The sequence below is a fragment of the Notamacropus eugenii genome, chromosome 1 (genome assembly GCF_028372415.1).
Source record: "Notamacropus eugenii isolate mMacEug1 chromosome 1, mMacEug1.pri_v2, whole genome shotgun sequence".
NCBI classification, from domain to species: Eukaryota; Metazoa; Chordata; class Mammalia; order Diprotodontia; family Macropodidae; genus Notamacropus; species Notamacropus eugenii.
In genome coordinates this window covers 726,503,610-726,529,791 of record NC_092872.1, presented here as the reverse complement: position 1 = coordinate 726,529,791, position 26,182 = coordinate 726,503,610, and the positions used below count along the sequence as shown (strand labels likewise).

General features: G+C 43.6%; 1 protein-coding gene and 1 long non-coding RNA gene across 3 annotated transcripts; one reads left to right on the top strand and one right to left on the bottom strand.

Moving 5' to 3' along the window:
* The first annotated feature begins 450 nt into the window (after positions 1–450).
* VAMP5 (vesicle associated membrane protein 5) lies at positions 451–19,474 on the top strand. 2 transcript variants are annotated; one of them, XM_072636976.1, is made up of 3 exons: positions 451–923; positions 11,964–12,101; positions 12,840–19,474. In XM_072636976.1, exons 1-3 carry the CDS (start codon positions 837–839, stop codon positions 12,987–12,989), a joined length of 375 nt encoding a protein of 124 aa, XP_072493077.1. In that variant the 5' UTR covers positions 451–836; the 3' UTR covers positions 12,990–19,474. The 2 variants fall into 2 exon arrangements, with proteins under 2 accessions (XP_072493077.1, XP_072493078.1); XM_072636977.1 differs by lacking the exon at positions 451–923 and adding an exon at positions 939–1,523.
* Positions 925–6,140, bottom strand: LOC140521694 (uncharacterized). The gene is made up of 2 exons (XR_011973029.1): positions 1,833–6,140; positions 925–1,577 (listed from the first exon to the last, which is right to left on the bottom strand). It is a non-coding gene; the product is annotated as an uncharacterized lncRNA (long non-coding RNA).
* Positions 19,475–26,182: the final 6,708 nt, after the last annotated feature.

The window sequence follows — 26,182 nt, the reverse complement described above, 5'->3', positions numbered from 1 at the left end:
GTTCATTGAAATCCTTCCCCAGGCCCAGAGGTTCCTAAAACCCTGATCCATAAGCACTATCTTTTTCACATCCCCATTACAGAGGCAAAAAAATCAATGCATAGCTTGGGTTCTGCTCTGGCAATGGAGACACCAGGACCAGACCCCAGCCTAGGAACCCTGACTTAGAATCCCAGAGGTGGGCAGTATGTTAAAGACCACCTACTGTACCCTCTTACAGGAAACATAAATCCTCTCTACATGGCCAGGGACAACAGGTCATCCAGCTTCTATGTCAACACTTCCTGTCACAGGGAACTCACTACCTTAGGGATGATGAGTAAGGAAAGCCACCCTACTCTCCATGCAGGTCCTCCTCACCTGCTCTCCAATTTATAGCAGTCTTGTTCAAGAGTTGCCAGGGGCACTGAGAGGTCCCTGGGGTCCTACAGCTAGGATGTGGCAGCAGAAGGCCTTTGACCTGAGGCCTTCTGACCAGGGCTACCTCTCCAAGTCTTCCCTTTTCCAAAGTCAACTGCCCCTACTTCCTTCAACCCTTCCTCAGGCACCAGTCTGATGCCTTCCTGTGAAACTAATCAATCAACAAGCATTTATTAAAATGCCTCATCTATACTAGGTATTAGTGCTAGGCACAGAGATACCCAGACAGACTCTCCTTTCAAGGGGCTTATCCAAGGAAAGAACAGATACACCTATCTGTAAATATAAGGGAAATAAAAGTCTTGTCGGAGGTGGCCTTCAGGCTCAGCTTGGAAGGGGGCATTCCAAAGAGCCAGGAAGGAGGGAAGGAGCATATTCCAGTCCTTGGGTCAGCCTCTATTTCCGCAGAGGCATCGATGGAGATGGAAGGTGGAATGTCATGTGTAAGGCCAGTGTGTATAAGGCTGAACCTTCGAATATGGAGAGAGGAATTACTTGGACAGGTAACAGATCAAACAAAAGACTTTTGTCTTTAATCTCAGGGACAATAGAAGAGGCAGTCACTTAGTTCAGTTGGTGGTGACTCTGCACCCCTGGCCACCGTGGGTCTAGTCCGGAGCCCCAGAGTGTGGATGATAGACCCAGCTCTTGCCCTCTACCCAACAAAGTCCAAATGTCCCTGTCCTGTCGTTGGCTCGTCTTGCTTGTTTTTGCTTGTTGGAAGGAGGCTGCGATGAAGGCTGGGAGGCTGAAGTCCGTTGGGGGAGGGGAGAGAACAAATTGGGGAGCATTCTGTCACCCTTCGGGGACTTTCGATTTCGCTTTGGTCTCCTGGGCCGTCAAAGCAGCTCCCTGCCTCGCCTCGTCACCTCTGCTTGCCCCAGCCCAGGGGCTGCCAGGAGTCATGCTATGCTCAGCCCTGCCACCCGCCCGACCCAGGAGGTGCCCCCCTTTCTGATGCTGGCTCCGCCTCTTCCCTCCTTCCTCCCAGTGTGTATCTAATCCCCCCCCGCCCCTCAAGCTTGTGCTGCCCGAGGCACCTCCCGGCCGGCGAGACGCACCACTGGAACGAGAGGAGAGCAGACAGGGCCAACGGCAGCATGGTGAGAGGGTCTAGGTGGAGGGCTGGAGAGGGGGCCTGACAGCTGAGGGATGGGCTGGGGGAGATAAAGTGCTCTGCAGGAGTGGGGCGGGCTGGGCCCCTACCTCCCCCCCGCCCCAGGAGGAGGGGAACAGGGCTGATCGACCGGCACAGGTGAGCTCTCCCGAGGACCTCGGTTGCCCGGGACAGGGAGTGGGCATCGAGGGGGAGGAGCAAGGAAGGATCACTTTTCAAGAGGAGCCTGGGGGCTTTCCCAGACCCACGCAGAGCATAATGGGACCCAGGTATCCCGCGCAGAAACTGTACTCACCAGCTCTCCTCCAGAGCCCCGGAATCTAGAGTACTGGCAGGTTCCGGGAGGTTATCTTGCCCCAACTGATCAGGGAGTGAGGGCTAGGGAGGAAAGGAAAGGAGATGGGGAGGGAACCCCCTGAGAGCAATGAAGACTTGAAGGGAACGAACGATGCTGGTGTTGGGGAATAGGAACGGGACGGAGGAGTGGGGGGCGGGGTACTAGAGCGAAGTGAGGGTTAGCTAGAGGAAAGTCCCAAGAAAAGCCCTGGAGATTATCGGTGCCATTACCAATTATTGTTATCGATAGACAGCCAAGTCTGGGCAAAGCAACAAGCATTTATTGAGCGCTTACTGTGTATGCAACAGGGTGTTAGTGATTAGAGCTGGGCTCTAGTGCCAGAAAAGCCTGGATTCAGATTCTAGCCTCTGACGTTTAGGGGCTGTGAGATAAACAGGGAATCACTTAACGTCTCTGAGCATCAGACAATCCTCTGAGGCTGTAAGTTAGAGACCCTTGCTCCCTGCCTAGATGGAGGGAGTTAGTAGGACTCAGGATCATAGACCGAGCACAGAAAGGGACCTTATAGACACCTAATCCCCACTTCCTTATTTTACAGAATAAACAGCCAAGAACAAGAGAGGTTTGAAGTGATTTATCCAAAGTCACTCAGCTACTACAAAACAGACGTCAGGTTCTCAGGACACCAAAGTTACTGTAGCTCACTTTCTGACCAAGGGAATCAGAGCTCCTTCATACAGCAATAACATATTTATACAATGCTTTTCATACTTAATTCCATTTAAATCACTTAACCTCTATTTGACCCAGTTTCCTTGGCTGTAAAATGGGGACAACAATGGCACCTACTATTGTGAGGCTCAAATCAGATAATATTTTCAAGACTTAGCACATAGAGCCTGGCACATAGTAGGTACTTTGGTCAATGTTTGTTTCCTTCCTTGCATTTGATCTTCACACCAATCCTATGGAACTGGGAGGCGGGGTGGAGGCAGGTAATACTATTCTGCTCATCTTAACAAATGAGGAAACTCAGGTTCAGGGAGGCTAAGTAGTTTACTAGTTCAAGGTCACAGGAGTACTAAGGTCCTTTGGCTCAGTCTCCTGCCCTTCCCCACTGCCCACCCCTAACCCTCTTCCAGGAAGATAAAACTGCTTCTTACTAAGAGGTTTGTTTAGTCAAGAATGAGAGCCAGAAATGGCTAGGAGGGGAATAAAGAGATCCCACTGAGGTTGCTGAGATACTCCAAATACTTGCAACTCACAAACACTTTGTTGAAATGTCCCTCCACTTTGACCCCAAATTTCCCAGACCGCATTCTTGGCTTGTGCTCTTGAGCTGAAACTCCGTTACTGGGACAATTCTCACCAGCATCCCCCTTTTTCTCCCCCCAAAGAATGCTCCATGGAGAGTATTGTGCCTGCCAGGAAATCATCTGGACTTTTTAAAGACTGCTGCTGAGGACAGAAAGGGCAGAGATATGGATGTGGTGATGGCTCTGAGGTTGAGAGGGCTTAGATGACTCTGTCTCTAGAGACAAGGAGGCAGGAAAAGGAAATAGAGCAGGAAGATGGTGTTGTCGACAGGGGGCTGGGGCAGGAAATGAGGGATTTGGAGAAAGAGGTAGAGGTCGAGACCCTTAAACAGAGTTGTGCTAGTTCAACAATTAGGTTAAAGGAGGGGACTTGGGAGAAGGAAGAGTACTTGATACTCAAGGAGCAGGAGGGAGAATCCAGGATATTAGTCCTGAGACAAGATCAGTGTCTACAGACAGGGTTATTTCCCTGCTTCTAGTCTAGTGGAATGGTCAGCCAGCAAGCATTTATCAAGAAAGGACTTCCTATGTGCCAGGCACTGTGCTTGTCCTAGGTATACAGAGAAAGAAAAAAAGTAGTTCTAGCCATCAAGGAATTTAAATTCTAATGTGAAAAACAAACAGGAATTAACTAGGTACATACAGGATATATGCAAAGTAATGGAAAGTAATTTTAGTCAATAAGCATTTATTTAGGACCTGTTGTGTGCTGGACACTATCCTTGTGCTAGGTATACATAGAAAGAAAAAAAAGTAGTTTTAGCCCTCAAGCAACTTAAATTCTAATGTGAAAGACAAACAGGAATTAACTAAGTACTTACAGGATATATGGTGTACAGTACGGTATAGGTTATGGAAAGTAATTGTAGTCAATAAGCAATTATTAAGGACCTATTGTGTGCCAGACACTGTGTTAAGGGATGGGGATACAAAGACAGCAAAAACAATCTCTACCCTCAAGGAGCTCACAGTTTCCTAGAGGGTGGGGGAGGCAGTGTGCAAATAACTGTGGCAGAAACAAGATATATGGAGGATAAATTGGAATAATCTCAAAGAGAAAGAATTAATGTTAAGGAGGACTGAGAAAGTCTTCTTGGAGAGGGTAGGACTTTAGATGAGACTGGAAGGAAGTCAGAGAGGTCTAGAGGCAGAGAAAGAAGGGAGATATTTCCAGGCATGGGGAACAGCCAGGGAAAATGCAGAGGAGATAGAGTGTCTTGTCTGGGGAAGTGGGTAACTCTTAGATCGTATATTATGAAAAGGTAGGAAGGCGGCAGGTTATGAAGGGTTTTGAAAGCCAAAGTTTTATATGCGATCCTAGGGGCAATAAGGAGGGATTGTAATTTACTAAATAGAGGAGTGACTCCATCAGACATATACTTTAGAGGGATCAATTTTGATAGCTGAGAATAGGGTGGATTGGAGATGGAAAGAGACCAACCAGAAAGTTATTACAAGGCATGAAGTGATTCACGTCTGTACCAGGATGGTGACAATCTCAGAGGGAAAGAGGGGTGGAGTGGTATACTGGAGAGATGTTGGGCAGGTAGAATGGACAGGACTTGGCAACAGATGAGAGGTGAGAGAGAATGAAGGGTCTAGCATGACATCTGGAATATCTCTGGGGATGACGACTACTCCTGTTGACAAGTAGGTCTGAATCTTGTTCATTCTCTCATAGGAAGGGTCAAATGTAGTTAAGAAAGGTGTGATGCGCTGTAGAGCAATAAGAATGTCAGGAGAGACCTGGGATTGTAGCCCACCTCTGACCCTTACTAGCTGTGCAAAATATTTCACCTCTCTGTTTTTCTTTCCTATCTGTAAAATATCTGTAGTATCTACCTTCCAGGCTTATCCTGAAGCTCCAGTGACATAAGGTACATGTAGAAAGTGCCTTTTCAATTTTGAAGAACTCTGTAAATGTCAGCTAATACTATTCCTTAAACATTGCTTTCCTCATTCTACTTCTCCCTTGAGAAGCCTTCCAGTTTACTTTTTCACTTTTCTCTTCCTCCCACTTTAAGCCTAAATTCCTCTTTCTGGTTTTCAAATACCTCAAAAATTGGCCCTCTTCTACCTTTCCGATTTTGCCTCCCATTCCTGGACAGCGCCTTCCCTTTCAGGCTACTCCTTGGGGTGCCTATTCTGCCAGCTCCAACCATTGGGCCTTCCTACATATCGGTGCCTTTGCTGGAATGTCCTTTGCTCCTCCTCCCTGCCTATCCACTCTTCAGACCTCAGTCAAGTCCCACCCAACAGCCAAACCCAGTTCTTATTAATCTGGAAACTCCCTCTACTTTCTCCAGCTTTCACCACACAATTTAACACTTAATTACTTCTTTATTGCTCTGCATTCTGATTAACTATTTCCTATCCTAACTTAATTGTGCCTTTGGAAGACTGGGTCTTACACTTTCTTTTCTCCACATTACCTAGCACAGTGAAGGGCTAAGTTCAAATCAATAAACAGGAAAAATCTGGATAGTAATGTAGACTTTCCTCTTCCTTCCCCAGAGAGCTAGATTCTTCTTATCCTTTTGATTTAAAAACAGCATTGAATGGAAACTGAGGCACAGAGCAGGCGGAAGGGTCAGTAAGACAGGGACTGAATGTGTGTCCCTTCCCTTGGCTGCCCTGCAGGGTGGGAGTTCTGTTATCATCTAAGCTACCCTCATTTCCCAGGCAATCCCTCCACAGAGTCTGGTCCTTAAAATTAGGCACAGATTTGACCCCAGAGACTCATAAAGTAGGAAACAGAATAATAGAAAGCAGTATTTAAAGGAAAGAGTGTCAGATATGGTGTCAGAGGACCTGTTTGCAACTTTATTAACTTTGTGACCACTTTAAACATGCCTTTCCCTCTCTGGGACTTCTTTGTTCACCTATAAGAAAAAACAAGAGGGTTGAACCAGAGATGATCTGTAGGGTCCTGTCTGACTCTAATCGTATGAGCCTGGCGTGGGCTCTTAGGAAGGAAAGTGAGCTGGGAACACAGCTGTGGGTCATAAAAATAGCTGCTCCTAAATTATAGGCAGAGTCAACCCTTAGCCATCCCACAGAGATGAAGGGAGCAAGGAGGTGGGGGAAGCTAACATCATTTAGGAAGGATAATGATAAGCTGGACTGGATCCAGAAGAGAGCCCCCAGCATGGTGAAGAGCCTTGGGATCATGCCATATAAGGATCATTGGCAGGAAATGGCTCCATTTTGAGTCAGAGAAAAGACCTGGGAAAGTGGGGGAGGGACTCCATAGATGACCACTATTTAAAGGATTTTTAAGTGGCAGATAGAAGAGATTTGTTCTTTCTCACCTCAGAGAACAGACCTAGAAACAATGGGTGGAAGTGGAAAAGAGGCACATTTTGTCTTGATGTAAGGAGAGACTTCCTACCCATTACTACTGTCCAAAAATGGAATTGGCTGCTCTGAGAGGTCAAGGGTTTCAGTTTACTGGTTCTCTTAAAGCAAAAGCTGGATAACCACTTATTGGGTATACTGTATGAGGGGATTCTTGGTAAGTTAAGGGTTAGATTAGACAGCTTTGAAAGCTCTCCAACTCTCATATTCTGTGATTTATTCTGTATGACCTTTGGCCTGTTACAGACTTAACCTCTCTGAAACAGTTTCTCCCTCTGAAAATGAAGCTGGATGAGATCTTCCCTAAGGTTCCTTCCAACTCCCGAGGTCACAAGAGCATAGATTTAGGACTAAATGGGACCTCAGGGGCCAACTGGTCCAATCTACTCCTTTTACAGATGAGGAAACTGAGGCCCAGTCAGGTTAAGTCACTTGCCATACATGTCGCACAGATCAGGTAGAAAGCATCAGAGGTGAAATTTGAACCCAGGTCTTTTGCTTTATCCTTAAATTTGATACACACAGGTACAAAAAACAGATTCTAAAAGTGAAAAATGAGATTATAATAAAGCTCTTCCTCAGGAGAAAGTAGAAAATGGTTCCACTTCCCTAATCTGGCCTCTGTTCTCTGCACTCTGCCCTTGTTGCCCAAACCTCCCCTGAGTGTACGTCCATTCCCTAGTTCTAAAACTCAGACAGAATTAATACCTCAGAAAAACTGTACCAACTTTTAAAAATAGCTTGTATTTTAATATTAAATTATTTTTCAGCATTTCCAAAGGCCTTCCCTAAAGCTCCTCATGGGCTGAAGAAATAGATAATAAAGTATCTAAAAATAATTTTTTAGACATTTAAAAGAATCTAGTTCTGTAAATTGACACGTACAGAGAACTCCTGGTATAGGAATTTCTTTTTCCAAGGGAGCTATGCAATTTGTCTCTTACTCAGAACATTAGTTGTTCTGCCTTCTATTGGTTAAATGACTTTCCTCTGGCCACTCAGCTAGTGATGCTATAGTCAAGAGTTGAACTCAAGTCATCTTGACTCCAAAGCAAGAGTCAAGATTATTTATCTAATATATACATGTTTTTGTTCAGTCTTTTCAGTCATGTCTGACTCTCTGTGATTCCATTTTGGGGTTTTCTTGGCAAAGATATTGGAGTGGTTTGCCATTTTCTTCTCTAGCTTATTTTACAGATGAGGAAACCGAGGCAAATAGGGTTAACTTCCCCAGAGTCCCATAGTTAGCCTGAGGCTGAGTTGAACTCATAATGTGTGTGTGTGTGTGTGTGTGTGTACACATACATATACGTGTATATATGTATATATATATATATATATACACATATGTTTATAGGCTTAATAAATACTTGGATTGAATTATAAGCTGAAAGAAGGAAATAAGCATTTATTAAGTGCTTACTGCGTACCAGGCACTCTGCTATCACTTTACAAATATTACCTCATTTAATTCTCATTTTTACCCTGACAGGTAGGTGCTATTATTATCCCCATTTAAGGCTGAAGAAACTGAGGAAAGTAGGGATTAAATGACTTGCCACTTGTCACACAAGCTTCTGAGGTCGGATCTTAACTCAGATATTCCTGACTCCAGGTTCAGTGCTGTATTTACATCACCATCTAGCTGCCTCAACATGTCCTCAGAGCATATCCCTGACTTCAAGGAGCTTGAAATCTTATCAGTGTAATAGTGATCAATAATATACATTCACAGGACATTTTTAAGGTTCTAAAGTCCTTTACTCCTGGTACCTCATATAATCCTGGGTGAAGGAGGAAGTGTAGGCATGATCCATGTTAGAGAAAAGAGAATTGACTCAGAGAGGTCTATTGACTTGCTCGAGGTCACACAGCCAGTAAGTTCAGATCTAGCACTCAAACTCAGCACTTCTTTCTACTTTTTTCTACAACACCATGCTGAACTTGCCACCCCTGACACCACATTGTTGAGAAGAGAAGTGTGGTGCAGGACAAAGAGAAACAGATTGAACTTGAAAACAGGAAGACCTGAGGTCAAATCTAGCCTCAAACACTCACTAGCTGATACCTAACCTGCTCAGTTTCCTCCTCTATAAAATGGGGATGATTAGAAAACCAGTTGTTGATTGTTGTCAAGATCAAATGAGGTGTTTTTCCCCCTCAGAGTCAAGGTAGCAAATATTTTTAATCACTTCAAAAAATGCCAATTCCAAATTCATAAAGCAGCTCAGGAAGTTTTTCTTGGAGAAAATAGAAATTAAATTTTGGTTTTCTTTCTGTTACAATATTTTTTCCCCTCATGAATTAGGTACTTGGAAGATATTAATAAACAACATTTATATATCACTTTAACATTTGCAAAGTACTTTACGTACATTACCTCATTTCAGCCTTTAACTACCTCCCTGAGTTAGATACTGCAGGTGTTAATCAAATGAATTTTTTCAAGAGTCTCCTCCTTCCTGCTTGTGAGACCCTGAACAAGTCACTTCCCTTCTTTCTTGGTGAAGATGGGGTTTCTCATCTACAAAGCTGAAGTGAACTAGAGCGGGACCCCTCCAGGACTAAACTCATGAGAATGTGGCACATTTGAATTGAAAATAAATCGGCATAGCACAGTTGAGACATGTTATGGATAGTCAGCCAAGAAGAGAAAGGGTTAGTGGCGCTCTTGGGAAGGTGCCATCATCAGAGTAGGACTTGAAAAACTGCTTCTCAGTCGGAGAGTTGGTTGGTGGGTGAGAGGGCACTCACCTCAGAGCTGACTGTAACTGATCTGATTCAGATGCTAGCCAAGGCACAGAAGTGTTCCCAGACCCTGCCCTTTGCTATCTAGCTCCCATTCACCCCTCTGTTTCCTCCAATGCTTTCTATTCTATAACATTCTCTAGATTAGGGTTTTTTCCTACTACTCATAAAAATAATATCTCTCTTAGTTTTAGGAGTAACCATAACTCTGGGAGATAGGTGGTGAAAATATTTTAATGCCTATTTCATTAATGAGTCAACAGTCATTTAACGTTTATTAAGTTCCTACTATGTGCTAAGCACTGAGAAAACATTCAGAGAAGTCAAACAACTTGTTCAAGGCTACACAGCTTATTAGAGCAAGGGTCAGAACAGAGTTGGACAGCTAAGTAGTTCAGTGCATAGAGTGCTGGCCCTGGAGTCAGGAAAACTGATCTTTCTGAGTTCAAAGCTAGCATGAGCCACTTACTAGCTGTGTGACCCTGGGAAAGTTGCTTAACCCTGTTTGCCTCAGTTTCCTTATCTGTAAAATGATCTGGAGAAGGAAATGGCAAACCACTCCAGTGTCTTTGCCAGGAAAACCCCAAATGGGGTCATGAAGAGTTGGACATGAATGAACAAAAACTAACAGAACCAAAGGTTTCTTCTACTGACTCAGAATTTAAGGCTCTTTCCATCACTCCATGAATGATCCCTCAGCCCAGTAACATTTTTCTTCCCTCTGGCTTCGGAGTCTTGCATCCCTCCTGTTCTCAGTCTCTAGTCCAGCCCTCCCAAATTGATCATCTTCTATTGGTCAGGCTGCCAACTCAAGCTATGAAGAAACTACTTTGGTGTAGGTGAGCTCAACCACAGCCCTGGCCAGGGGAAGGGAAGTCTGTGGTTTTCCTAAAGGAAAGCTTTCATCTTCCCCAAGAATATGGGTGGGATGAGAGGTAGAACTGGTCTGACCAGTCTCAGACCTTCAAAGAGAAAGCTGGGTTCTCTTTTTTTCTCAGCCTTACATATCGGCATCCTTTCTGGTCAGTCAGCTTTGGGATGATGGCTCTCTTCATCTTTGTCCTCTGTTGGGAAAGCCACACTCCAGCCAGGGTTCAAGTGCCCTGGGCAGAAAGAATCTCCCTCCACTTAACACCAGGAGAGGAAGCTCATGGACTAGAAGAACCCACTCCCAAGGCAGGTGGAGGACTGCTAGAGAAGTCAGACTGGATCAGGAATATGGAAACCCGTGGTCTGGTCTTTGCCCTGCTAGGGATGAAACGAACACTGTCATTCTTGGAAAGCTGTCAATCAATTGTCCTACGGATCCAATCAGCATCCTCTGAGAGTCATTCCTGAATATTGGTTGACTTCCCCATTAGAATGTAAACTCCTTAAGGAAAGAGATTGTCTTTCTCCCCAGAAACCCTTAACACAATGCTTAGCTCATAGTAAGCACTTGATTGATTCTTGTCTTCATTTGCTCCTTACTGTCTGATATGCCCACCCCATTGATGCCAGCCAGCATCACCTTGCACCTGGACTTGTACAATAGCCTGCGGCTGGGAGGGCTTCTTACCTCAAATCTCTCCCCACTCCAGTCCTGACTTCCCTGACTTCCTTCAAGAGTTTGCTCCAATCCAACCTTCTGTATGAGGCCTTCCCACCCCTCACTGTCTCAATCCGCCTTTCAGTCATTCTCTCTAAGATTACCTCCAATTTATACTGTGTGTATCTTCTATGTGCCTTATATGTACATAGGTGTTGGCATGTTTTCCCCATTAGAAAGTCAGTTCCCTGAGGGCAGGAACATGGTAAGTGCTTAATAAATGCTTGTTGACTGATGGACTTACCCTGGGCAAGTCATTTCCCTTCAGTGGCTTTTAGTGTCCTCCCTAAAATAATGATACTGAATTATAATGACTCATCTTGATCCCAGGGAACAAAATGCTAAACCACACCTCCTTCCACTTGGTAGACAGGTGAAGAAAGATGAGCATGGAATGTTGTAGGTGCTGTTAGACATGGGCACCAAGTTGGTTGGTTGTGCTTAAATATTTTTCTTTGTTACAAGGGTGGATTTTATGGTGGTGGAGGTGGGGTGCCATATTAGAAAGTGACTTCAGTGTTAGAACAAAAGGCATTGATAAAAATCTTGAAAGGAAGATAGAAAGGAAAGAAGAAAAGAAAGAGAAAAGGAGCAAAGAACCTGAGAGTATTAGACTCAGTGACTTGGAGGTTTCTTCCAGATCTCAAGGCTATACTCTTTTTTTTTGCCAAATGAACCTGAGAATATCACACCCATTTAGAGAGTTCTTTTCCCCCTCTCTCAAATAAGGAATTAAACTAGATCATCTCTAAATTCCCTTAAAGGTTCTCAATGAGCCTCTAAGGAGAGGGAAGACAAGTCTAGAGGGAGGAGAGGGGAGACTGGTACTATCCTGAGTCATCTTCTAATGTGGTGCAATACAGGTGTGATGACCTTAGTCAGAGAACATGGGTCCAAATGCTGCATCTGTCACTCGCTACCTGTGGCCTTGGGCAAGTTGCTTAACCTATCTGGTCCATTATTTCCTTACTGGAAAGATTGGGGGGAAGGTGGATTAGATGTTCTCAGAGTTTCTTTCCAGCTGAAAATCTATGACCTTGTCATATACCTCCACCAAAATGAAAGGAAGAGGGGAAGGATGGTCTCTGAGGTTCAATGACCTTTGGCCTTGGTGTCCAGGCAGGGAAGGACCTGGAGAGGTGCCAACAGCAGGCAGATGAGGTGACTGAAATCATGCTGAATAATTTTGAACGGGTGCTGGAGCGGGATGGCAAACTAGCCGATCTGGAGCAGCGATCCGATCAGCTCCTTCATATGGTATGAGGAGGAATGGGGGCTGGAATAGTAGAGGGGAAGGAATGGGGAAAAGGGAACAGGAGAAGGGAAGAAGGAATGTGCCTGAGACAGTGAGACAGGAGCATGATGGGAGCTGAGTGAGGTACTCAGGACCACACCACAGGGGTATATGAGTTAGGGAGTGGTCCCTAGAGTAGGGAGATGATGGGATGTCTTTTCCAGACATTTTGCTGGTGTAACCTGCAGCTCTCCGGTTTTCCAAAGGTAGAGAAGGGAAAGCAATGACAAAACGTGAAAGGAGGTTCTCTGGCTTCTTAAGTCAAAGTGTGCAAGAAATGAAGGGTCAAGGCTTAGTAGGCAATAACGCTGTGTTTTAGTGGAAAGGGTATTGGACCTGAAGTCAGGAAGACCCAAGCTCAAATCCAGCTTGCTGGTGACCCTGGTCAAGTCATTGAACTTTTGTCGGCCTCAGTTTCCTCCTGTAGAATGAGGGGATTGGATGACATGGCCTTAGAGGCAACTTATAGATTTTGGTCCATGATTGTCCATGAAGGTGGAATTCAGGAATTCTAGGGAATGTACAGATACACACACACACAGACACACACTGAGTTGGGAAATTCAGGAATTCTGGGGAATATAATATATACTGGGGAATAAAGGAGACAATTTGGAGGCTAAAAAGAGAACAGTGACAGGGTTCCCCTTCCTCAGTGCTGGTATCCCACATTAAGCTTCTTCCTTTACCCATCATTACAGAGCTCTGCCTTCAGCAAGACAACCAAGACACTGGCCCAGAAGAAGCGCTGTGAGAACATCCAGTGGCGAGTGATCGCGGGCGTGGTCTTTGGCGTTGTAGTGGTAGTTGTTATCATCACGTTGCTAGCTGTCTTCATTCCCCGGGAGTGAGCCTTGGCCTTGGGGAAGGGGGATTCATCCAAGGCCAAGAGACTGTGCCAGAACTTGGGGAAAGAGAGGCCAAGCCCACCCTTACCACTGATCCTCGTGTGCCACGGGGGCCCTGAGAACCATGGATGGTGATAGAGTTGGAAAAACTCTGGGGGCTTTTCATTGGTGGACTTGACTCCACCAAGTGCACTGTTACTAGACATTGATGCCTTAAGTCTTGCTGACCCTGAGCCCTACAGCGTCCAAATTATACCGCCCCACTGCTGGACCCTCCAGAGCTCAGTAAATACCACTACTGGTAAACAGTCTGGTTTCTGTGTGAAAGGTTCAGAGCAGGTTCCCTTCTTGTTCTCTACCCAGGGTGGGCCATACTTTGGTTAGCAATTCCACTGCCTCCAAGCCCATATCCCCAAGGGACAAATTGTCTCCAACTTAGATGCCTTTTCCTAGAGAATGCCCAAATGAGTAGGACATTGAACTTGGAGTCAGGAAAGCCCAGAGTTCAAATCCTGTCTTAGATGTACTGAATGAGTTGATATCTCTGGGCCTCCGTTTCCTCATCCATCAAAATGAGAGGGGGTGGACTCAGTGGCTGCTAAGATACTGTCCAGCTCTAAATCTATGAACCTAATGGTCCATCTAAACTTGTTATTTCCCATCTCCCAAGTTTTCTTTGTGCTTCAGAGGCAGCCATCTCTGGCACCCCTAAAGTCCATATTCCAAGACCTTAAGACATGATCCTTCCTTCTTTCTGAACTCCAGTTGCTATGTGTTGGTTTGTTCCTTTTGAAAACATGAGGATGATGGCAATTTCCTCCTTCTGTCTTCCTTAGGGAAGTTCTGGAACTCAACTCTAGAAAGGACTGCAAGAACCATCTAGTTCAACTCACTTTACAGATTAGGAAAGTGAAAACTAAGGAAATCAAGGGACTTGCTGGTGAAGTTGAAAGTGGATTGAATGTTGGAACTAGAGTGAGGAAATCCTGACTTCAGCTAGGTAACATCATGTGACTGTGGACAAGACACTTAATCTCTGCCTGCCTCAGTTTCCTCAAATATAAAATGGGAATAATAATAGTACCTGCCTCCTAAGGTTGCTGTGAGGATCAAATGAGATATAATTTACAAAAAGTATCTAGTGCAAGGCTTGGCACATAGTAGTCACTATATACATTCTTATTTCCTTCCCTTCAAAGACTGTAACACAGCCAAAATTTGAACCCAAGCCCTTGGACTTCAGAGTCAGCCCTCTGTCCCCTGTATAACACTACTTCCCTGAATAAGAAGGTGATGCTGAAAGCTTCTTCTAAATGACAATTGTAAAATATTTCACAGATGAAAGGAAGGCCCGGGAATGTAGGTGCATGCCTGCAATCCCTGACATGAGGCAATTGAAGCTGTTGAATTGCTTGATTTTGGAAATTATGAGCTGTAGAACTAATATACAGCTAATGAAATGTCCCACCTAGGGCTGGTACCAACATGGGGATCTCCTGTGATCAGGGTGCCACTGAGCTGCCCAAGAAGAATCAAACTGGTCCAAATCAGAAATGGGGCAGGTCAAAGCATCCACATTGATCAGTGGTAGTGGTAGTGAGTGGCCCACTGCCTTTCCAGCCTGGGTGAGACAGGGAGACCAAGCCTCCAAAAACAAACAAAACATCCTTATTATTAAACAGATTTCCCCCCTCCCCCCCTGCCTTTCTAATCCTTCAGAAAGAAGTGGGCTGGAATAAAGGGGATCTTATTTTCTCTGGTAGTGCCTGAGAGGAGAGGAATGGGGCTGAATGCCTCATCTAATGGGATCATGCCCTGATAGTTTCTGGGTAATGAGCTGGGGCAGGGAAGAGGTCAGGCCAGAATGGCCCAGGATCAACTCCCTGATCATATATTGGATGACCAGACTGAACTCATAGTCAGATGGTATAGGAAGCTTGACCTTTCCTCCAGTTTGGCTGATAACCAAAACACAAAGTGACAAGTGACCTTTCAAGGGTTACTCTGATTCTCACCAAATTCTGTGAGTCCTAAGGATCACCCAGGGCAGAGAGCCAGGGCAAAGCATAAGTAGAGAACAGAGAAATAAATGGAAAAACCAGGAGAGAGGTGTTTTCAGTGGGAATGAAGCATGCATTTGAAAACTGCTTACATGAGACTACCAGCCATGCAGCCTACTTTGTTTGGGTCTCCTTAGTAACAATTCATTTTTGGGAGGTGGATGTTGGTGGTTGGGAAAGACCAACATCAATTCAGCATGTATACAAACTCTCTGGTACTGACAATACTAGGGACCCCAAAGAACAGCCCAGCCCAGTCCAAAAAGAACTCAACAATTAACTGAAGATGGTGCATTGGGAATGCCAATGAATCTGGCGGGCACTGGGTCCAAATCCCAAGTCCTAGCTCTTTTCCTTGTTACCAGTCAATTCCCCTTTCCGGGCCTCATTTCTTTATCTGTGTATAACAAGAATCTAACCCTGGCACGACACCAGCAAGCAAGCATCCCTTCAGTTTGAAATTCCAAACAACTTTGAATTATGATGTTCTGGAGCCCACACCTATGGAATCTGCTCTTTAGACCTAACATTTTGCTGGTTATGGTGAGGACCTGGATGTTTTGTATCAAATAGGGAACCATATGATATAAAGAATGTACATTCAAAGGAAGCACCCCTTAAAACAACACCCCCTCCAGGTTTCCTGCTCAACTCCAGCCCCTTCCTTCTACTCCTCAAGGGACAGAAACTCAGGCAGTTAGGAGAGGCCATGGTAGTTCCTAAGTCATCCTTAACAACCGTACCAGGTATACTGGGTCTGGACCTGTGATTTCACTGGGAACTCCCAGAAGAGGACAATCCCTCTACCAATGCAAGTGATCCTTCTGTTGTAATTTCTAGTCTCAGAATGTGACCTAGGGCACTTATCCAGGGTTACATAGCTGATATGTGTCAAATGTAGGGCTTGAACCCAGGTCTACCTAGCGCCATGTTCTATCCATTATACCATATTATACCACAGTGCCTGGGATATTTTTAATATACATTTTTTTTTTTGCCCAGATGTGGGACTTCATTTAGTATTAGAAGTCCCAGGATCAAAACGTCCTCTAACAATGCAGGCAAGAGTCTGTGATATGTCTTTAATTTATATCCTTAGAGACCTGTCTGGGGCACTGAAAAGTTAGATATTTTGCCTTTGATCAAATACTATATGTTAAGCGCAGGACCTGAATCCAGGTCTTCTTTACTCAAAGACTGGTTCTCTAAATCCATTGTGACTCAGTGCCTCCAACTACCCAATAAAATAATTCATAAATTAGCATGTACTGGGGCAACTAGGTGATGCAGTGGATAGAGCACTGGCCCTGGAGTCAGGAGGACCTGAGTTCAAATCCAGCCTCAGACACTCACTGGATGTGTGACCCTGGGCAAGTCACTTAACCCCAATTGCCTCCAAAAGCAAAAACAAAAAACAAAAAAACTAGCATATACCATGCTCCAATACACCAGTAGATCAGAGTTCTCTCATATGGGTTTTTCCCCAGTTGATGGTATACAACTCATCCATGCCTGCACATCCTACGTTACTCTTGTCTGCACAGAATTCACTCTTGAATGTTTCATGGTTTTCCATTTCCATTGGAAATTGTCCTTGTGTGTATTACTGTTTTCCTAGTTTCCTAGTGCCTATTGTTTTTCTAGTTCTGCTTGTCTTACTTTGCATCAGTTCATAAAGTCTTCCTATGTGTCTCTGATTTCTTCACATTCCTAATTCTTTATGGAACAGTAATATTCTTTTATATTCACATACTATAATTTGTTTATTTCTAAAGCACTGTATGTCTACTTTGTTTTCAATTCTTGACCTCAGAAAGAGTATGGCTATGAATATTTTGATGTATATTCTTCCTGTCTTTGAGTTTTTCTATGGTGAAATCTCTGAGGCAAATTGTATAAGCATTTGAGTAACTTTTAAAATGTAAGTCTAAATTGCTTTCTAGAACCAATTCACAGCTCCATCACCAGAATACTAATATTCCAGTCTTTCTAAAACACCTTCAACATCACCTCTTCCCATCTTTTGTCATTTTTGACATCATCATATCATCTGAGCTTGAAGTGAAACCTCATAGTTGTTTGGATTTGCATTTACTTTGTCCCTAATAATTTGAAGCTGTCTTTCATGTGACTGTTAATAGCTTGCAATTCTTTTGAGAACCCTCTCCATTTATGCACTGACCCTTCTATATTTATGTCAGTTCCCTAGATGTCTTAGCTATCAAAACCCTATCAATGAGGCAAAGATTTTTCTCCTAATCGATAACATTTTTCTTTTGTTAGTTACATTGATTTTGTCAGTGCAAAATCAAAATTTGTTTTTTCAAAGACTGTTGTGTTAATTACCACACATTCATACAACATCAGTGGAAGACTGTGGGTTCTGAGCGGATGGTCCTTTGTTTCACAGGGGGTTGGGGTCATTAAAAGAGTTTTATAATTTTCTAAATTGGATTGCAGGTCCTAACTACACAGCACACATACAGGTAATCAATCATCCATGTTAGCAAATAGGAACATATACAGAAATAGAATACATAGAATAGAAATCAATAACAAAACATAGTATGATAAGTCATAAATTTCATACAATATATGGGTCAAGGTTACATGCAGTGAATCGATAAATACATGCAATTACAGGTTGCTCAATCTTTCAACTACTCCATAGAGCATGGCTGTCCAATGGTCCATTCTCTTTATAGCTAACATTTATTTAGGGCTTACTATGTACCAGGCACTATGCTAAGCACTTTACAATGATTACTTCATTTGATCCTCACAGCAACACCAGGAGGAAGGGACTGTTATTATCTCCATTTTACAGATAAGGAAACTGAGGCAAACAGGGTTAAGTGACTTTCCCAGGGTCACACAATTAGTCTGAGGCCAGATTTGAAAGACTCTAGGCCACTGTCAGGTACTATCCTGTTTGGAGAGAAAGTATGGTACAGTGGATACTGTGCTGAACCTGGAGTCCAGAAGACCTGAGTTCAAATCCCACTTCTGATACTTCTGAGCTGGATAACCCTGGGCAAGTCACTTAACATGACTCAGTTTCCTCATCTGTACAGTGAGGGGTTGGATCAGATGTTCTCTGAGCTCCCTTCCAGCTTCAAGTCTAGGGGAGACAGCCAGGCAGCCCAGTAGATCAAGAGGACCTGAGTTTGAATCCTGTCTCACATACTTATTAGCCAGGGAACCCTGGGCAAGGCATTGATCCTCTAATGGCCTTAGTTTTCTCATCTGTAAAATGGGGACAATAATAACGTCTGCCTCACAGTGCCTGTCATGAGACACACATGCAAGACACTTAGCATACCCTAAAAGTGCTGTCCAAATGCTAGTTCCTACTACTACTACTACTACTACTACTACTACTACTACTACCACTACTACTGCTACTACTACTACTACTACTATTATCATTATCTTATGCTCTTGTGTTTTCCCTGGACACCAAACTTTCTTAGCAGGACTCTTGCTCTTTGTGGGAGCTTCTGACAATGAACTCTAATATCATGGCACATTTTCTTGCTCCTCTCTGAGTTCTTCCCATTGAAAGTCATAGTTAGGGCCATGGTTTGTCTTTGTTTTTCAATCAATCTCTCAGTCAAGTGGGCATACACATCCTCTCCATCTTCTGAGGCTCTGAAAATCAAGTTGGCATATCAGGGGCATGCCAGGTATGGGTATTTTTTCATTTCTGCAAGAGCACCTGCCTTTTCCACTGAAGGGAAAAGATAGGTGGGCAGGCAGATATAACCATGTGCCTCCCAGGGGTGTAAACTGGAATAGCTCTTCAGAGAACAGTTTCAGCTGAAGCCATCAGATGGCGTTCGAAGCTTGAACAGCCAGCCCTGGCCTCTTTCACACATGAGCAAATGGAGGCTGCAGCCTGGACTTCTGTGCACACCCTTGGAAACACCACCACTGTGCTAGTGCCTGAGCCAGTTCCCCTTGGTTTGTTTTAGGCTTGTAAATGTAAGGGTGGGCAGACAGCATCCCATAATTTCATCAAAAACACCTTTGGCACCTTTGGTGCCTCTGGCCCAGGAAGATTCTTTCCTTCCCAACTTCACATGGACACAGCTACTTGTGTCACCCTGAGCAAGTCACTTAATCTCTGTCTGCCTCAGTTTCTTCATCTGTCAAAGGGATACTAACAACACCTACTTCCTAGGATTGTTGTGAAAGATAATGATAAATGAGATAATGTGCCTAGCACATAGTAGACGTTTAATAAATGCTTGTCTCCTTCTTCCCAGGGTTGTTGTGAGAGAGAATATGAATGAGATATTTGTAAAGCTCTTAATATACTACCTGGTGCATAGTAAGTCCTTAATAAATGCTTGCCTTCTCAGATAATATGCTCTTACATATTAAAGTATATTAGCTGAATGAAATAAACATTTTAAAGTGACAGTATCAGATCTGGCTGCTCTATTGCTCAGATATGTCAAAGAAAAACCTCCTCTTCCTACTTCCCAGTCTCCTAGTCTACAGCCTGGCATTCCCAGTGCGTCCAAGTGACTGTTTAGGAAAGCAAATTATTGTGCCTCACTTGAAAAAACAGAAGTTACCCATAGTGTCCTTTTCCTGAAAAGAAGTTCCAGTTCTGGACTTACGTGACCTGGGTTCAATCCTAGGAGAACCTGATCCCAAAGGGAGGGGAATCAACCTTTCCTTGTACTCTCTGAAAAATATGATGGCCCTGTCATAACAACATACATAGTAAAAATACTTAATAAAGCAAAGAAAACATGCTATAAATCAAACATGCAGATCATGTTGGGGCAGCTGGGTGGTGCCGTGGACAGAGCACTCAGACTGGACCCAGGAAGATTTGAGATCCAATAACGGCCTCAGACACACTAGCTAGGTGACCTTGGACAAGTCACTTAGCCCCCATTTGTCTTGGTTCCTCATCTGTAATATGAGAACACTGTAGAGAAGGAAAAGGCAAAACACTCCAGTATCTTTGCCAAGAAATCCCCAAAGATAAAAAAAGTCCATGAGGTCATGTAGAGTTGGACACAGCTGAATGAATAAATGGCATTGACCAGCCTATTTATTAGAGGTTAAATATACAAAGTACATCACCTGTGCTTGTAATCCGTCAATGGCATGGTCTGGTTACATGTATCACCTTTGCTCTTATTACTCCAGAAGCATCAGAAGGCAACCTGATCTCTAGTCAAGCAGTCCTGCCGCTCCTACCATGACCTGCTATCAGCTGTTGTCCAACCCACCGATTCTGACTTTGTGGGGGACCCTTGGTCTACACATTATCCTGCCTCTCCACTTGTGGGCTTAGCCTGGGTTTTGTCATCACTGTCTCCGTTCCTCAGTGAATCAAGCACCTCATGGTGTCTTATTCTCTTGGGTCCTCTAGCATTGGGGTAGCAAGTTACAACAACAGCAAACAACTCTTATTTAGTGGTTTAAGGTTTGCTGAGTACTTTACAAGTATCTCATTGGATCATCACAATCCTGGGAAGTGGCTGCTATCTTTATACTCGTTTTATAGATGAGGAAACTCAAGGCTATGTGACTTGCCCAGGGTCACACAGCTAATATCTCTCTAAGGCCACATTTGAACTCAGGTCTTCTTAACTCCAGGTATAGCACTCTAGCCACTGGACATAACTTTGGATACAGCCTCCCCTGTCCCACTCAGGCCAGAGAGATCACAACTGACTTTCTAAATAGTCTGGAGCAATTTCTTCTCCTCCTTCTCTTTCTTTTTCCTTCTCCTTCTCCTTCTTCTTCTTCTCCCCATGACTCCACATATATGTCTTTTTCTCCCTCCAGGACTCTCCTTACAGAGTTCTTGGACTTGATTTTGTCCTCCCTCTAACCTGGAAGTTAGAAGAACTCAGATCTCTTCTCTTCCAAGCTTTTGTCAACTCCACCCATCATGAAGGCATGGAACCATTATTCTCCACCAATGAGGACAGTCCATGAAGATAGACTTGAGCCCCAGGTTACAGAAGTCACACAGAATCTAGTGGGTCATTAGAAAACCATCTTGAACCAAGTTGTGGGAGGACTGAGCACTTTAACAGTCTACAAAATAACATACAGAGAGTGTGTCAAGAACACCTTCTGCCCAGTGGGGAGTTATTCTGTTTCCCTGGTGAGCAGAAAGAAAGGTGTACTGGACAGTCAGCCAAGCAGACTCTGGGCACTGGCCTCTGCTTACCAGATGCAGAGATCATGATTAAGATGAGGAAGTATCTGAGTGCTGTAGCCAATGGAGGGTCAGAGAATTACACATACAGTCCCATGGGGGCTTCTGTTCAGATAGAGGGGAAGGGATGAGCCCAGAGGCAGCCCTGCTTCTGCTTCATACTCCAGCTGAGGAGGCCCTAGGGGAAGAGATAGTATCCAAGAAGCCAGGCCATGGACTAGCCCAGCAACGCAGTCTGGGCTATTCCCAAGGTCCAGCGGTCACAATGGAAAGTCCTATTTGGCTTATGATCAAATTTGTTTCTGATGTTTCAAAGGAGAATGCAAAAAGTGGTTACGCTTGTTGCCATATAAGACTCATTATTGGAATGAAAATATTACTTTTATTTAAATGCCTTGGGTTGATTATATATTTATTATGTATTTATTCCATGTATACTTATATATGTATGTATTGTTGTCTCTGATAGAATGTAAGTATCTTCAGTATAGGATTTCTTTCATCTGTTGTATTTTTACCCTCAGTCAGTACCTGGAACACAGTAGAAACTTTATAAATACCTGTCATTCTTTTCAGCTTCAAAATACATGTATTATATATGATTTATTTTTATTATGCAACGTGTTGTTGTAACTGTATTATATCTATCTGTTTGCTTTCTTGTTCTGTATTTGTTCACTCTTTTTCACTGTTATCTGACTCTTTGTGACCCTATTTGGGGTTTTCTTGGCAAGAAATCCAGAGTGGTTTGCCATTTCCTACTCCAACTTATTTTACAGATGAAGACACTGAGGCAAACAGAGTGACATGACTTGCCCAGGGTCATACACCTAGTAAGTATCTGAGACTGGATTTGAACTTAGGAAGATGAGTCTTCCTTATTCCAGGTCCGGCTCTCTGTGAACTATGGCACCACCTACCTGCCATTGTTCTGTATGCTGTGTATGAATACTTTGCATGTTAAGTCTTTCATATTACTCAAAATGACTTGTGGTCTAAATGTTTGAATTATTATAATACATGCTTTTGATGATATGCTAAATATTGTACCTGTTGCAAGAGATTGTGGTTGTTGCATGCCATCTTCATGTGAGTAGGTACAGTATATCTCTACCTCCAATTTTTTTTAAATTGGAGAAGGTACAAAGAACTGAAAGAGACCAGGATGTGGTGTCGTGTTGGGGTAGAGTAAGGCAATAAGGGCACTTGCTTTTTCAACCTCTTTTAGTCAGTATACCAGTGCTAACCGTAAAGAAGAAAGGGGCATGACAGTTATTTGAAGGAAGGAAGGAAGGAAGAAAGGAAGGAAAGAAGGAAGGAAGGAAGGAAGGGAAGGAGGAAGGGAGGGAGGGAGGGAGGAAGAAAAGAAAGAGAGAAGGGCAAATAGAGACAGACAGCTAGATAGACAGACAGACAGACAGATAGATATAGAGAGATAGAAGTGAAATTAGTTTCCTCACCATAATATCGCTTAGCTCCTTTTTCATTTGAAGAAGTAAAACTTTAGGGATATTAGGTTATATGAATGTTGAACTGCGAGTCAGAGGAGATGGTAGAGGAGAGTTAGTTAAAGCCTTCCTGGTAGATACCGGACATAGTAAGAGATGGCCCTGAAAATAGCCAGGTACCTGAAGACATGAGGAAAATAGTGTGAATTCAAGGTCCAGTGGTAATCCACAGAGAGACATCCCACATGGGGCAGGCCCAGCAGAAAACAGCAAATTAATTGCTAGAAGACATTGGCAAACTTTGTAGTGTGGGAGGTATGTGTTTCCTCTATATCATTGTGCCTTGGTCACATGTATTTCATGGACCCCTTCCTGAGCGTGCCCCTACACTTCCCCAAGTAAGTATAGAGATAATAATGGAGAGACTATGTTCAGCGATGGGGAGGATTATCCCTTATGAAATGAAGGATTAATATCCATTGCTAAAGGCACATAAAAGAAGTAGATATTTTGTCCCATCTTTCTGGTAGGATAATTAAGAAGCTGTTCTAACTTCACCAGCACCTGCCCCACCTCCAGCCCCCATTCTGGGTCAGGTTCTTCCAGGTTTGGTCTAGAGCAGGGGTAGGGAACCTGCAGCCTTGAGGCCACTTATGACTTTCAGGTCCTTAGGTGCAGACTTTTGACTGAGTCCAAGTTTTGCAGAGCAAATCATTTTATTTAGGGGATTTGTTCTGTGAAGTTTGTATTCAGTCAAAGAGCTGCACTTATGAATCTAGAAGGCCTTGGAGCTGCAGGTTCCCCACCCCTGTTAGTGTTTAGTAAAACAATCATTTGCTTATAATGCTTCACAATCTATCACAATTGCTGCTTCCCGCCTCCCACCTGAAATTTTATTTCAGGAAAATCTCTAAAATACAGTTCAGGCACAGCTTGTGTCTCATTTCCTGTTAAGAGGCTCGTCTCTTTTCCCACTCTGGGGGACCACAAAGGTACATAGAGGATTTATATAGCACTTTAAGTTTTGAAAAGCTCTTTACAGCTGCTAACTCCTCTGATCGTCCCAACAACCATGGGAAATAAGTGGCATTATTATATCCATCTTACAGGTGAGGAGACTGAGGCACAGAGTTTTGAGGTTGGATTTAAGCTCAAATTGTCCTGACTCCAAGTCCAGCACTCTATCCAGTGTGCCACCTAGTGGCAATTGTAAATTTTCAGCACTTCCTCCGTATGTAGTAGAAAGATAATGAAGGCGATATTGAGATTCCACCCAAGTAGCTGCTCACTACAAAGGTAACAGAGCCAAGCCTTTGCAAGCCTAGCAACAGCCTGAGGCATGAATGGTTTGAGGTCTTACATTTTTTTTTTCCCAAGGAAATCATGAGGTAGCTTAAGCTGTAATCCTTTTCAAAGGACCAACTCCAAGAAACCATGGGGAAAAGGAGAACCATCGTTTATTCCTTCCCTCTCCCAAAAGTCACAGCCACAGATGGGTGACAAGGGATTGTCTTACCATGGCAACCCTCTTTCACCCCCTGCAGATGCAGCTGATGATCCCTGGCTGACTGATAAGTGTATTCTGGAGGGCAAAGGTAATCAGGACCCCCTCAGAGATCTCCAAACTCAGTTAGTTGCCATGTGAGCCCTTTGAATTCCCAAGCAACCCTTCCCAGGTATCCTAGCATCCCTCTGGCAATTCCTACCTGTAAGTCCCCAAATCCATGAGTTCCTACAAATGAGTGGGAGACAGACAGAAAGACAGGGACAGAGAGAGACAGAGAGATGAAGACAGGGAGAAAGAGGGAGACAGAGAAAAAAAGAAAAAGATAAGGAGAGAGGAAAATAAGGGGGAGGAAGAGATAAAGACAGAGAGATAAGAGAGACCAAGAAAGACAGAAAAGAGGAGAGAGTGAGAGAGAGAGAGAGAGAGAGAGAGAGAGAGAGAGAGAGAGAGAGAGAGAGAGAGAGAGAGAGAGGAAATTTACCACTGCATAGTTCATGTTTCTCTTTCTGGCTTGGCTCCCTATTGGACCGATTAAAAACTAACTGGGCTTTTTGATGGTGTTGTGGGGCTCTCTGAATTTCTTATATCCCTTGGTCATATATGGTTCATTCTGTCCTTTAGTGTGACCCATTCAGATGGATATTTTTATCATATTCCATCATTTTAAAAATTTGGGTATTTTCGTCTCAGGTCTCTGATTCTTTCTTACTATTTGAACCTTTTGTGAAGACCAGAGTTATGGAAAGCAAGATTCTAATTTTGGAGGCATTACATGCACATGACCCATATGTGATCCCTATGCAAATCTACTATCTCCTCTGAGTACGTATGCATCTCTGGGAAAACAAGCTCAAGGTTTACAAGAGGAATATTTTGTTGTTATTTCATTACATTTTAATTTCATCAAATGCCTTTGTTGTGAGTAAAGTGTGTCCTCCAGTTAATCATTAAAAGTAAATACAGTGCGGGGGGGGGGGGGGCTCATGACTATGATTTGAAGAGAATTCTGACCCACAAAATCCTTAGAAATTGGAGTAACTAAATTGGTGTCCATATTTTGTTGTTGTTGTTGTTGTGTGTGTGTATGTGTGTGTTCGTCCTTCATTGCTGAAGACCATGCCATCAGAGAAATGATGACGTGACTTGCACTTGACTTTGTTTTGAGTGAGCGAGGGCTATGCAGGCTACCAGCCTCACTTCTCCTCCAGAGCCATCTGAATCCAGTGACCAGATATTCAGCAGGATGACTAGAGATGACTTAGGATGCACTGGGAGACCTTGGGCCCTTTAGGCCAAGGTCTTTGCAGGTACTCAGGGTGAGACAACGTCCATTCACGAATAGGCCTCTTTAAGAAGTAGCCAGGGCATCTGGTGTCCATATACAAAGTTTTAGGACTTATCAATCATAACTTACTCCATAACCAAAAGCTTTAGTTTCTGTATGGTACAAGTCTCATCATCAGTGATTCATCTATTGACAAATGCAAGAGATTTCTGGTGGCCATCCCTCTCCTAGAATAAACCTGCTCCTAAGTCCTCCAGGCTGACACTGGTGAGTCACGTAAAGAACTTTCTTGGATCCGCCTAAACCAATACGTGTGTGCTCATGAGGCAGTTGACTAAATTCTGAACAACCTATTCAAATTCCTCATCCCAACAATCTTGAAATGGTGCCAGAGGGTTCAGTCCAGAATGTGCTGTTCTGCCCTACTGTGCTTTTCATCCATAAACCCTTGAGTGAGATTATTGAAAAGCTTAGGAATCATGGCATAAATCTTTATGAATTTTCAATAGTAGTCACCAAACCCTAGAAAAACCTTTAGCTCTTGAAACAGTTTTAAGATCATGGCCAGATAAGTACATCTATCTTTTCAGGTTCATAATTCACTCTCTGTTGAGATACAATGTAATTAAAAGATAGATACAAAGTTTAAAAAGGGTGGAACGAAATCTACTATGTTGCAGGCAACCCTTAGAAGGAGTTGGAA